The 13090-nt window shown below is 55.3% G+C and overlaps 2 protein-coding genes across 5 annotated transcripts in view; both read left to right on the top strand.

Annotated features, from left to right (window-relative positions):
• The window catches only part of LOC119128357, a 252135-nt gene that overhangs the window by 188937 nt on the left and 50108 nt on the right, over positions 1-13090 (top strand). The window lies entirely within an intron of this gene.
• The window catches only part of svep1 (sushi, von Willebrand factor type A, EGF and pentraxin domain containing 1), a 29464-nt gene that overhangs the window by 3607 nt on the left and 12767 nt on the right, over positions 1-13090 (top strand). For both annotated transcript variants that reach the window (XM_037260671.1, XM_037260670.1), the window contains exons 3-25: positions 2874-3129; positions 3197-3373; positions 4322-4480; positions 4585-4764; positions 6525-6704; positions 7112-7306; positions 7378-7496; positions 7567-7696; positions 8239-8346; positions 9488-9619; positions 9696-9890; positions 9964-10085; positions 10142-10247; positions 10347-10508; positions 10926-11159; positions 11231-11392; positions 11485-11646; positions 11846-12007; positions 12072-12154; positions 12219-12315; positions 12385-12498; positions 12627-12740; positions 12832-13033. In XM_037260671.1, the coding sequence (XP_037116566.1) occupies positions 2874-3129; positions 3197-3373; positions 4322-4480; positions 4585-4764; positions 6525-6704; positions 7112-7306; positions 7378-7496; positions 7567-7696; positions 8239-8346; positions 9488-9619; positions 9696-9890; positions 9964-10085; positions 10142-10247; positions 10347-10508; positions 10926-11159; positions 11231-11392; positions 11485-11646; positions 11846-12007; positions 12072-12154; positions 12219-12315; positions 12385-12498; positions 12627-12740; positions 12832-13033 (3551 nt within the window). The remainder of the gene's footprint in view (positions 1-2873; positions 3130-3196; positions 3374-4321; positions 4481-4584; positions 4765-6524; positions 6705-7111; positions 7307-7377; positions 7497-7566; positions 7697-8238; positions 8347-9487; positions 9620-9695; positions 9891-9963; positions 10086-10141; positions 10248-10346; positions 10509-10925; positions 11160-11230; positions 11393-11484; positions 11647-11845; positions 12008-12071; positions 12155-12218; positions 12316-12384; positions 12499-12626; positions 12741-12831; positions 13034-13090) is intronic.

Raw genomic sequence — 13090 nt, 5'->3', positions numbered from 1 at the left:
TTTGATGTGCTGAGCCTGAGTGAAAATGATGGAGCGGCCACTCAATCCAATTGTTTGACAAATTCCCGCCCGCTTGCGGCTGAACGGATGCGCAATATTTTCCAGACATTTGGGCCGACTTTCCAGCCCCCGAGCGTCTCGAGCAAAAGGACCCCGAGGTCTCCTCATTCATGACTGTGCGGATAGTTTCCATCATTTCAGACATCACCTTGCCACGTGGGGCGGCTCGGTGGCGCACTGGGGAGCACGTCCGCCTCACAGTTAGGAGGCTGCGGGTTGGATTCCACCTCCGGCCCTCCCTGTGCGGAGTTTGCATGTTGTCCCCGGGCCCGCGTGAGTTTTCTCCGGGCACTCGGGTTTCCTCCCACATCCCAAGAACATGCTTGGTAGGCCCATTGAGCACTCCAAATTGTCCCTGGGTGTGAGTGCGAGTGCAAATGGTTGTTTGTGTCTGCGTGCCCTGCGATTGGCTGGCAACCGGTTCAGGGTGTCCCCCGCCTACTGCCCCATGACGGCTCCAGCGCACCGGCGACCCCCGTGGGATGGATGGATGGACCTTGCCATGTGTGGGGTTTTTTGTTTTTTCCCCTGGAAACTCAACCTTCATCTCAGAAGACGGCGGCAGAGCACCACTTTGATCCAAATGAAACTCCTCAATGTCCTGCCTTCACATCAATGCGCCGCAGTGTGCAGACCAATCACTACTTTTGTCTAAATGTCCACTCACCCAGATGCCACAAGATGGCGACAAAGCACTACTTTTGTTGAAAAGAAACGAAACACCTCAACTTACTTTGACAGCGGAACGCCACAAGAGGGTGACAAAGCGCTACTTTTGTCCAAACAAAACGCGTCAACTGACATTGCCGTCGTTCCACGGGCTCAAGATGGCGGCAAAGCACTACTTTTGTCTGACTGAAGTTCCAAGTCTACTTGAACATAGTTCCTTGATGCCAAAGTAGCACTTCAATTGCTCTTGTCCCAAAGAGGTCAAACGCCCGATGGCGACTGTGTCGCATCGTTATAGAATGAAATGAGTCAAGTCGCTAGTTGTGCTTCATCCGAGTATCCACACCTGTATTGGGTTGCCACGATACGTCGCCGCTCCGTAACGATCTTTGAGTTGTATCCGTGGCGACGTGCAGACAGGTCAGGTCAGCCGAGGTCAACGCCCGCGAGGCCCCGTTTGTCACTGTCAAAGGACTTCAAGTCGGTCGGGATTGGTGGAGAACCTTCAGTGTCTGGAAATGACCCCAGTTTTGCAAAGGGGGGATGGCTCACCTGCATTCCAGACACTTTCCCCCTTGAGCACGTACGCTGCCGCCAGAGGCTTAAAATAGCACAATGGCTCTGGTAGCGTATCCGGAGTTGAGGAAACTGGCCCCCTCCGCCTTCCGTTGTCGTCGCTGCAGCGGGTGCTCGCCGTCAGTCACGCGTCGGAACGGCTTTGACCACGTTGACGTGTCAGGAGACAGAGCTGATATGGAGGCCGTTAGCACGCACTTGTCGCTGTAATTCTTGCCATTGAAGCCAAATATTAGCGTCGCCTAGCGACTCCTTGCTGAAAAGCACGCCGGCCGGCCGGCCGCTCGCTCGCCGTGTTGTGTGTTGGTGTTTGTTTACCCAAAGCAGATAGCGCCCGCCGCAAAATGAGCACGCTCACTTCCCAAATGAACGCGAGCTGTTGAGATTTCCCACATGCAGCGAGCGGATGTTGTCAAATTGCTCTTGTTCTTCTTCTTGTTGTTTTTGGAGCACAACGTCATGGGAGCGTTGCTTGCTTGCTATCGAGGCTCCCCGTCTGCATGCCTCCAAATCCCACGGTCCGCTATGTGGACGGCTCGTTCTCTCCCACTTGGACGAGATTCGGCCCGCCCCGCGCCGCAGCATCATCCCAACTAAGGCTTCGTCCACCCAAAGAGTTGCTGTGTTGAAAACAATCCAATTTGGAAGTTGCCTTAAAAGTTTGGATTCATTTTCATCATTCAAATGGAAAGCTTGATTATATGAAAGGAGAAAAAACACGTTCTTCAACTATATGAACATATTTTTAGTTTTTTTTTTTCAAACAGACAAAAACATGGGGTAGTTTACTTGGTAACTGTTTTTTCAAACACATTTGCTTTTATTTTGTGTCATTGTCTTTTCCATTCCCCCCCAAACTTTTAAACGCCAACTGTCATCACTGCAACAAAAGGCTCATATTCTTCACAATCTTTCTGCAGACCAAACAGAAAAGTAAAAGCACATGTTGGACAGAGATTCGTCCTTGCCTTGCCTTGGTGTTTTTTTGTTTTGTTTTGTAGTACGCTTCAGCTGACTTCAACGTCGTTACTTGGCACCACCAAATTGAGTCGTAGTGACTTTTCCCGTTTCCCGGCTCCACCACCGGGCAGGCAGCAAGAGAGAATTTGAGCTGGTGGGACCCCCGAAAAAGAAAGACCGTCTAATTGTATGTTAGTTTGGGAAGCGGATCGGCGTCTGCTTTTGGAGCTAGCGCTGGCGGGCCGCCGCCTCGTCTGCCGCCTCGCCTCGTCTGCCGCGTGGAGAAATGGTGAGCGCTTGAGCCCGTTCTCCCGTTTCCCCTCCCGCTGAGGTCGGCGTTTGGAGCCGCCTGCGACCCAGGGCTGCTTTTAGTGGTCACGCGTGACGTCGGTCCATTTACACGCCGGTCCTGTCCGTGTGGCTCCAGCCCGGTCCTGCCCCTGTAGCTCCGGCCCGGCCCCGCATCAACATCCTTCAAGCGTGTCAAAGGCTCAAGACGAAAAAGGATTCAACTCAAGTTGAAATATGAAAACATGTACATTTAGCAAAGCCTTTTCGCTTGCGTGTCATGTTTTTTTCATTGTCTCGTTTGTGTTATGTCGCCGTAGCAAATCCTGCGTCACTCCCGAGCCAACGCCAGCAAGGTCATCTTCCTGATCACCGACGGCTACTCCAACGGTGGAGATCCTCGCCCCGTGGCGGCGGCCCTGAGGGAGCGCGGCGTGGAAATTTTCACGCTGGGCATCTGGCAGGGCAACATCCGGGAGCTGCACGACATGGCCTCGCACCCCAAGGAGCAGCACTGCTACCTGCTGCACAACTTTGCCGAGTTTGAAGCGCTGGCTCGCCGCGCGCTGCACGAAGGTAATCGCCAGCCGGCCGGCCGGCGCCTCCGGACGGCTTTTGACGCCGGCTGGCCGATATTTGCCAGATCTGCCCACGGGCAGCTACATCCAGGAGGACCCGTCCCGATGCGCGTCCTTGTGCCCGGCCGGCCGCGACTGCTGCGACGTGATGGCCAGCTGCAAGTGCGGCACGCACAGCGGCCGCTACGACTGCGTCTGCGAGAAGGGCTACTTCGGAAAGGGGCTGCAGCACGAGTGCGCAGGTACCGAGCGGCCAAGGTTTTTTTTGGACCGCCGCGCAGGCAAAAATCAAAGCGCACGGCCAGACGGACGAGTTTGGACCATCTGGAATGGGCCGACTCGGCTCGCCGGATCAAATAAACCAGATGCTGACCGGGACCAGATGTGCGGGACATATTTTGCGTCGGTAACATCCAATTGTGAGATTGGCCGCCTTGCAATTAGACGCTTTGCGTGCAAGATAAGAGGCGGGTTCTCGGCTCGTTTGTAATTGCACCGTGCCTTTCCCAGCACGTGTTTGTGCATTTGCTGGGAGCCGGCCTCGCAATGTACACGGGGACCCACCAAAATGACCGTCGCGGTCGCGTTGTTGGAAACTTTTTTACCGAAAGGTCGGGAAAGGCTTCGTGCTTTGTTTTTCCTTTTCCTTCTTTTTCACTCGCCGCTTGGTAATTAGCCAAGCCTCGAGTTCAGGTCCGTTTGGAACAGCCCCATGATATGATTCACCATGAAAAATGGCTGCTGATGCATTTCTTCATTCTTTTGTCCTTCATCACTTCCTGGCGCAACAAGCCCAGAAAGTCCAACGAGGCGGCGTGTCTGCAGCCTCGCCGGACTTTGGCCCTCAACCAAAGCAGCAGACTTCCTGTTGGCGGCCGGCGTTCAGCCTCTGAGCTCCAAATGAGTTGGAAGGGAAAACGCGTCAGATGTCTGCTTGCTTGAGGGCCCGCCTACAAATACCCCGCCAAACCCGTGGAGAGTTTTTCCCCGGCCTATTTTTCCAGAATGTGGAAATATGCGCGTGGGAGTGGAGTCGCACTGTTTATGAGCGACGATATGAAATTGTCCCCCCCAAAAAAGAAAAAGAAGGGGTTGCTTCCACATCCTGGTTTTCATCAAGTGTTATTGAAAAAGCTTTTAGCCACTTTCTTCGAGCTGATTTGATTTTGGGGAATTTTTTGTTTGTGCAGCATGCCCACCAGGCACCTACAAGCCGGAGGCAACGCCCGGAGGCCCCGGCACGTGCCTGCCGTGCCCGGACCGGCAGCACACGTCCCGGCCCGCCGGCACCTCGCTCGACGACTGCGTCTGCAAAGCGGGCTACCGGGCCGTCAACTTGACCTGCCGGGGTATTTGCGAACATCGCTCGGGCCTTTGAGAGAAGAAAAAAAGAAAAGAAAAATCATCATCACCGTATGCAAATGTATTCGCTGACAATGTTTGCCCTCCGCAGTGGTTCAGTGCCCGGCGCTGTCCCCTCCGCCAAACGGCTTCTTCATCCAGAACGTGTGCAACAACCACTACGACGCGGCCTGCGGCGTCAAATGCCAGCCGGGCTTCGATCTCCACGGCACGGGCATCCGGCTGTGCCGGGCCGACGCCACCTGGTCGGGCTCGCCCGCCTCCTGTCGGGGTGAGTAGCGACTCCCTTTCCAATCTTCAGCTTGATTCCGGAATGCTTTCAGTGCTTGGCGGCGGGCGGGGAAGGAGAACTGGCCAAACTAATTGGAGTACCAACCTTCCTTCCTTCCTTCCTTCCTTCCTTCCTAATTGAGCCCATGCGGCCGATTTCAAAGTCTTGACACTTGAAAAAATGATCAGGAAGTTAACAAAAAACAAAGGGGTGGGGGCGTGTAGGTCGTGTTTTCTGTCAGCTTGACAAGCAACAGACAGACAGGCGTTTCCTTGGAGAGCCCTCCCCCATTCTTCCCTTCCCCCAGGCCAAAAAAGCCCAGCAAATGAGAGAAACATTGTGCGAGTTGAGCAGGCCGCTCCTCACCCTTTGCTGCTCACACTTGAAATGCTTCACCCGCCGTCGTCACGATATCCAGAGAACGATTTGCGCTTCCTTTCCTTTCCTTTCCTTTCCTTTCCTTTGCTTTGCTTTGCTTTGCTTTGCTTTGCTTTGCTTTGCTTTGCTTTCCTTTCCTTTCCTTTCCTTTCCTTTCCTTTCCTTTCCTTTCCTTTCCTTTCCTTTCCTTTCCTTTCCTTTCCTTTCCTTTCCTTTCCTTTGCTTTGCTTTGCTTTGCTTTGCTTTGCTTTGCTTTGCTTTGCTTTGCTTTGCTTTGCTTTGCTTTCCTTTCCTTTCCTTTCCTTTCCTTTGCTCGGCTTTCCCTCGGCGACTTGTTGAACTCGTCGACGCGCATCTGTACGAGCCGTAACATTCCTTCCCGACGGTGCGTCCTACCTCCTTTTTTAATTGGACCCCCCCCCCCCGAACATGTGTGGAGCAGGAAGCGCTTCGAGCCCTCCTCATCTCCTCAGTTTGTCTTAAGATGTGCGATTCGTGTGTACCTGCTTCAAAGCGGCCGATCGCGGGCCTCGTACAAAGCAACAAGCCCCGTGTTGATGAATTGAAGTGTTCGTGTCTCCTGATTGAATGCTGCTCTTTGTGACGTTGCCACCCCAGCCACCGGGGGGCAGTATGAGTCCATCCATCCATCCATTTTCTGTACCGCTTAGTCCCCACGGGTCATGCATGCTCATTGGGACTCCACACCAGGTCACCTCCCCAATAACAAGCATCACTTTTTCTGGTCAGGACATTCCGCTGTCATCCGTCGTGCGAATGGACCCCCAGCTCAATTACGAGGCCCGCATCAAAGACATGTGTAAAAGGTCATTCTTCCACCTTAGAAATATAGCCAAACTCCGCCCCACCCTGTCACTGCAGGATGCGGAGAAACTCGTCCACGCCTTTGTCTCCTCCAGGCTTGATTAGCGCAATGCACTTCTCATCGGGAAGAGCCTTCAAAAGCTCCAATCTATCCAAAACAGCGGCGCCAGGATCCCGATGAGAGTGCGCAAACACGACCGCATGGCCCCTATCCTCCGATCGCTACACCGGCTTCCCGTTTCCTCTCGGCCTGAATATCAAATCTCTCTGCTGACCCATCAATGCATCCATCCATGGCAACTCACCCCCTGACCTTAAGGAAGTAATCACTCTCCAGTCTACCAGTCCACTTGAGAGCACCGCAGTCGCTTGACACGTCTTTTTAAAAAGGCATTTTCTGTAGCACTTTGAGATTTGTTTTACAAATGTCAAGTGCACGAGAAATACAATTTATTATGATTCATCACGCAGGCACAAGAAGAGCAGAGCTTTTATTCCGTGACTTGTGCAAGGAGGAGCGACCTGAGCGTTGGGTTAGCATTTTTTTCTTTTGTCAGCACGCTCCTGCCCGCCGCTGGCTGAGCCGGCGCACGGCACGCTCAAGTGCAGCGACGGCGGCGCCTCCTACAGGGCCGAGTGCCAAGTGGACTGCGAGCGAGGCTACCGGGTGGAGGGGGAGCCCCGCCTCACCTGCCTGGCCACGTCCCGCTGGAGCGGGCCCCTCCCTCGCTGTGTGGGTAAGCCTTCCTCCTGCCAACCCCTTTTGCTAACGCCCGTCAATTTTCTAGCGCCAATTTCGCCACTTGTGCTCAAACCAATGACAACATAGCTCATCGATTGCGCTCCTTCATCTCCAATTGAACCCGCGAGGCGTCATTTAGACAAAACGGGTGCTTTGCCGCCATCCGGCTGCCAAGTAACTATGTCAGAATGAAAAGGGAAAGACAAAAGCCATGGCTTCGAGTGAACCATGACCAGAGCGGACAAAAGTAGTGCCTGGCTGCCAACTTGCGGCATCAAGGAAGTGCGTGGAAAGGAGTCCAGGAGCCCGCCCGTTGTGGGCCACGCTCTAGTCTCATTTTCAAATGAATGCGCGTCTCGCTCCGTGCTAAGGCGTCCGTCCGTCCGTCTGTCACCTGGCCAGAGAGGCGCTGCCCCCCCATCGGGCCCCTGAAGAACATCCTGGTGTCGCCCCCCGCCTGCACCAAAAGGCCGGCGTCCCCGGGCTCCGCCTGCATGCTCACCTGTCGCCAGGGATACGCTCTCCACGGAAACAGAAAGGCGCTGTGTCTGGGCTCGGGCAACTGGAGCGCCAACGTCCACAAGGCGGCGTGCAAAGGTATTCCGCCGCCGTCCCCTAAGGTGCGTGCGTGCGTGCGTGGCAGGCTTTTACCGCCCGCGCCTCTTCAGACGTGGAGCCGCCGCGCATCCAGTGCCCGGAGAGCATGGTGGCGGAGACGGACGAACGGCGCAGCACCGCTCACGTGACCTGGGACGCCCCCGTGGCCACCGACAACTCCGGAGAGGAGGTTCCGTCACGTCTCGGCCGCGAGCGCCTTTTTGGCTGTCTTCAAGCGTGCCGTGCCGTTCCTCCTTTAGGTGGCGTTGCAGGTGAAACCCGTCTACGCTCCTCCGCAACTGCTCCCCGTCGGAACGGAGACCATCACCTACGCCGCCGCCGACCGCTCCGGGAATCGGGCCAACTGTTCTTTCACGGTCACTGTCATCGGTGAGCGCAGAGCCGTGTCCAAATGAGCCGAGGGGGAGTTTCATTTGGAGTTTCAAAAGTAGTGCTCTCACTCGCGGTCAAAGAACCATGCCATCGAAACATACATATTGCTGTGCTGCCCCCTGCTGGACAGGTTGAAGAAAGTTTCATTTTGACGTTTTGCCGCCATCTTTTGGAATCAAGGCTTGTTTGCTGTTTTAAAGTCAAGGAACTCTTGTGTCCGTTTTTTTTTTTACACCAAAAGTAGCGCTTGGCCGTCATGGCGCGAAGCCTTGTCGGGGGGTTCGGGAGCAATCGGCGACCTCACTAAGTGTAATTATAGGCTTACATTTACAGAAAGCGTCATCCCGTCTGAGTCATCCAGCCGGCTCATTCATCTCAGCAGGTGCAAAAAAAAAGTCCAAAAACATGTCTGTAATCCCAGTAGGCAAGCGGAAAAGCCTCCATGAACATTTCCATATGTGGGGGTGTTTCATGGGAAACATGAGGTTGTGGTTAAGCCTCTGACAGCAGCCGTCACTTTTTTCCCCCCCCCTTTCTAGACACGGAGCCCCCGGTGATTGACAGGTGCCGGTCCCCGCCCGCGGTCCAGGCCACCGACGCCCAGACGGCGGTGGTTTGGGAGGAGCCGCAGTTTTCCGATAACTCAGGTATGTCTGGCGACCGCCCCCCCCCCCCCTCCTCCTCTTTTCCTCTCTGGCGATGGATAAACAAGATCTTTTCCATCGAGTGACTGGTAAAAAGGGAGACGCTCTTTCTCACCACGTTGACGCTTGGATTGTTTGAAACGGAGAGCAAAATCAAGGAAAATTGGCCAAGTTTTTTTCCCCCCTGCTCTTTGAAATGCCTCTATGTTGTTGAAACATAAATATGTGGAAAAACAACAACCCTATTTTAAAAATATTGATTTGAACTTTTGTAGTGATGGCCGCTTTGAACAAATCAAGCTGCCCTCAAACGCAGCTTTCGCTGCTCGAGGACTTTTTTCGCGACATGCTTCAAACAAGCTGCCCTTCCCCTTGGAGCGTCTCTCTCTCTCTCTCTCTTTCTCTCTTTCGCTCTCTCCCTCTCTCGCTCACTCTCTTCCTCACTCACTCACTCCCTCTCTCGCTCACTCTCTTCCTCACTCACTCACTCACTCACTCACTCACTCACTCACTCACTCACTCACTCACTCACTCACGTCGAGTCGCCTTGTGTGCGTTGCGGCCAAAGACGACCTACTGGATTTTTTTCGCTTCCTGTGTGGCAAAATGAAAAAAATCTCTTCTCGTCAAAATGCCTCTTGTGCTGAAGTCAAAATGCATGTCGGTCACTTAATGCAAAAAACCAAATAAACTGAAGTCAGCAGCGAAGGCGATTTCCGCAAGTGTCAATATTTGCACCTGATGCGCCACAGTCCCAAAATTGTCACTTGACGTCTGGGCCACCACCTGTCTGGAGCCCCGCCCACCCAGACGTAATTATAGGCTCCACTGAGCGAATTCCCGCCAGGGCCGTGCAACGTCAGCCCAGCTCGGTTCTGGACGTCTGCGTTTTGTTTTTGCAGGCAGGCCCACGCCCAAATGCCAGAACTAAATATAGCCGCCACTCGCCAGACGCGCACGCACGCCCCATACCTTGAGATAGCTTTGTGTGGGCTGGCTGGCTGGCTGGCTGATATCTCTACATCCATCCATCCATCCATCGCTCCATCCATCGCTCCATCCATTTGTGCTCTCCGTCCCAAGTCTGAGCGTTCCAAAAGAAGCGCGCCGGAATCAGCAGCTTCCAAACTTTGTTTTGTCACAGGTGGGCGGCTGCGGGTAAGCAAGAGCCATTCTCCGGGTTCGCTCTTCCCAGTGGGCGAGACGCTGGTGCAGTACACGGCCAGCGACGCGGCGGAAAACCGCCGCACTTGCAACCTCACCGTCAGCGTGCGAGGTAAAGCGCCGAGTCGCCGGCAGGCCGGCCGGCGCAGGGCCCGGCTGGCGACGCCAATCCGTCTGCGCGTGTCCAGGTACCACGTGCGAGAGGCCGTACGTGCCCATGAACGGAGAGTTCGTCTGCTCGGAGGAAGAGAACGGCGTCAACTGCACGCTGCGCTGCGAGCCGGGCTACAGTTTGACTCAGGACGCGGCGGCGCACAGCTACGTGTGTGCCCACGACGGCTTGTGGGAACCGCCCTACTCGCCCGACAGACCCGACTGCTCGGGTTCGTCGACGCCCGGCGGGCCGAAACGGAAGTCGGGCTCCCCGTTCAAACTTGTCTTTTTTTTTCCTTCCAGTTAACCGGGTGGCTAACAACGGGCTGAAGCCGTTCGAGATGCTGTTCAAAGCCTCGCGCTGCGACGACGCCGACTTGGTCAAGTCGTTCGCCGGGGAGTTGAAATCCAAACTGCGAAGCATGGTGAGAAGCGCCTACGGCACGCACAAAGTCAACGTTGACGTGTTTCTGGTCCGCAGCTCCCAAACATCTGCAGCGGTGACGGCGTCGTGTGCAAACTGGAGGTCATCCCAGAAGGCAACTGTCTGGAGTACAACTACGACTACGAGAACGGATTCGCCATTGGTACGCTGGGCGAAAAGCGGGCGGGCGGGCCGGGCCGGGCCGGGCCGGGCGTTGCGACTGGCGACGAGCGCCTTTCCTTTCTCTCTCTCTCTCCCTCAGTGGCGGGGGGTTGGGGTCCTCAGGGAGCTCAAGACTACGCCTACTTGGAGTCGGGCTTGGCCACGGCCATCCGCCGGCCCGCCGGGAGGCGCAGCAAGAGGCACCGAAAGATCCGGGGCCCCACCCGGGACCAGAAGATCCAGATCTTTTTCAACATCACCGGTAGGAAGATGACCGATGACTTATGACGGACTGCCCACCCAAGTGGGTCGAAATGACCCATGTTAGAATCCATGTGGTTTGAATGTCATTTTGGTACGATATTACGTAGGTATTATATCTCGGACCACACGACAATGGTTTCATGTTTGAAATATTTGATGATGCACTTTTTGGAAAAAGACAATGACAGTCGTAGAAAAATGGCAGCATTGTGAACATCCATTGTGTGTGTGAAAAATACCTGCAATATGAACTTTTTATGATGAAGATATTTAAAAAAAAAAAAAAAAAAAGAAAAACTGCTTGGATAAACAAAATTATTTGGGGCTTGTGTTTGATTTAAAATAACAACAACAAACACACGCACACACACATGGAACAATGAGGCGGGCAAAAATGCTTTTGCCTTTCCCCCAGCAAGCGTCCCTCTCCCGTTGTCGAGGAACGACTCGGCGGAGGTGGCCAATCAGAGGCGGCTCCTGCGAACCTTGGAGCAGCTGACCAATCGTCTGAAGCGCACGCTGGCCAGGCAGCCGCTGTCCACCTTCCACGTGTCCTCCGAGATGATCCTGGCCGACACCCAGTCGCTGCAGAGCAGGAAGGCTTCGCTCTTCTGCCGGCCGGGCTCGGTGCTCAAAGGAAGGATGTGCGGTAGGTGGGTCGCCGTCGTGGCCGTCGTGGCCGGCCGCCGCTGATCGCCGCTGATTGCCCGTCCTTTGCAGTCCAGTGTCCGGTGGGAACCTTTTTCTCAATGGAGCATCACGAATGCGAGAGCTGCCGGCTGGGTTCCTACCAGGACCAAGAGGGTCAGCTGGAGTGCAAGTCTTGCCCCGAGGGCACTTCCACGGCCTACCTGCACTCGCGCAACGTGGCCGAATGCAAAGGTGGGTGCCGCCGCCACTGCCGCCGCCACCACTGCCGCCGCCACCGCCGCCGCCTTTCTGCTTACAAGCGGCCGGCCAAAACCTCTTTCCAGGCCAGTGCAAACCCGGCAGTCACTCCGCCAACGGCTTGGAGATCTGCGAATCCTGCCCGCTGGGTCACTTCCAGCCCGCTTACGGCGCCAGGGAGTGTCTGCTCTGTCCCGACCGGACCTCCACTGTCACCCGGGGAGCGGTGGACCAGAGGGAGTGCGGAGGTGACGGCCCGCTTTTCATGGTCGGGGCTGGGGTAGACGTCGTGTACCGACCGGTCCTTGAAAAAAAAAGAAATAATTTAGTTTGAGTGCTTCCTTGACTCTTTGGTGGACTGAAATGACAGCGACGGAGACTCTCCACGCTTGACTTGACACGGCCGGACAGATTCCTTTTCTCCTGATTGGTGCCTCTCCCCCACAGTTCCGTGCTCGGCAGGTCATTTCTCTCGAACGGGCCTGGTTCCTTGCTACGCCTGCCCCAGAGATTACTACCAGCCCGATCACGGACGCTCGTATTGCCTGTCGTGCCCCTTCTACGGAACCACCACGGTTACCGGGGCCACCACCATCCAGCATTGCTCCAGTAAGCGGTCCCGTTCGGCACCTTTCTCGCCGCTTGTCTGATTTTTGTTTTATTTCCTTTTCAGGTTTCGGCTCCAGCTTTCTTCCCAAAGAGGAGAGCGCGACGGCCGCTCCGGAGGTCATCGAGGACTACCAAGCCGGCAGCCAGGTGGGTGGCGCAACCCCCCACCTGCCCCTCCTGGAGCCCGCTCCATTCTGGACTGTTTCGGCAGGTTTTCCACGAGTGTTTCCTGAATCCCTGTCAGAACAAGGGAACGTGCGAAGAGGTGGGAGCCGGCTACGTCTGCACGTGCACGCCCGGATTCACGGGTAAAGAAAGGAGAAGCTGGGAGCGCCTTCCGCTTTTTTTGTCCCGTCTTTGACTCCCTTCCCCGACAGGGGCTAAGTGCGAGGCAGACGTGGACGAGTGCGACTCGGCTCCGTGTCAGAACGGAGGCCTGTGTAAGGACGGCATGGGAGAATTCCAGTGTCAGTGCAAGGCGGGATTTTTAGGTCGGTTCAAAAATTGAAAAAATGGACGCAGCCATTTGGCCAAGTCGTCATTCTTAGCAGTGAAGTCGAAATGGTGTGAAAATGTGTCCGTCCCGCAGCAACGATTCTACTTTTTTTTTTCTTCCTAGGCTCTTTGTGCGAGGCGGAGGCCAACGAATGTCTCTCATCGCCGTGCCTGAACAAAGGCGTGTGTGTGGACGAGGTCAACCGATTCTCCTGCAGTTGTGCCGCCGGCTTCACAGGTACCTTGGATTTTTCGGAGAAGCGACAAACGGCGCCGTTTTTTTTGGTTTTGTTTTTTTCTGCCTTTGCCATCTGGCCTCGCTCGTGCAGGACCTCGCTGCGAAGTGGAAATCAACGAGTGTCTGTCCGACCCGTGCCAGAACAACGGCGCCTGCGAGGACTTGACGGGGGGCTACGCTTGCCGGTGCGCCGTCGGCTTCTCGGGGGACCGCTGCGAGGTGGACGTGGACGAGTGTAGCTCCGCCCCCTGTCTTAACGGCGCCACCTGCGCGGACGGCGTGGCCGATTTCAGGTGATGCGCGTTCCGTCCTTTTTCAGTTTTCCCGCTCGGCTTTGTCACGCACGGTAG

Source organism: Syngnathus acus, chromosome 10, assembly GCF_901709675.1.
Source record: "Syngnathus acus chromosome 10, fSynAcu1.2, whole genome shotgun sequence".
NCBI classification, from domain to species: domain Eukaryota; kingdom Metazoa; phylum Chordata; class Actinopteri; order Syngnathiformes; family Syngnathidae; genus Syngnathus; species Syngnathus acus.
The sequence above is the reverse complement of the archived record's forward strand: the minus strand, read 5'-3'. Positions and strand labels throughout refer to the sequence as shown.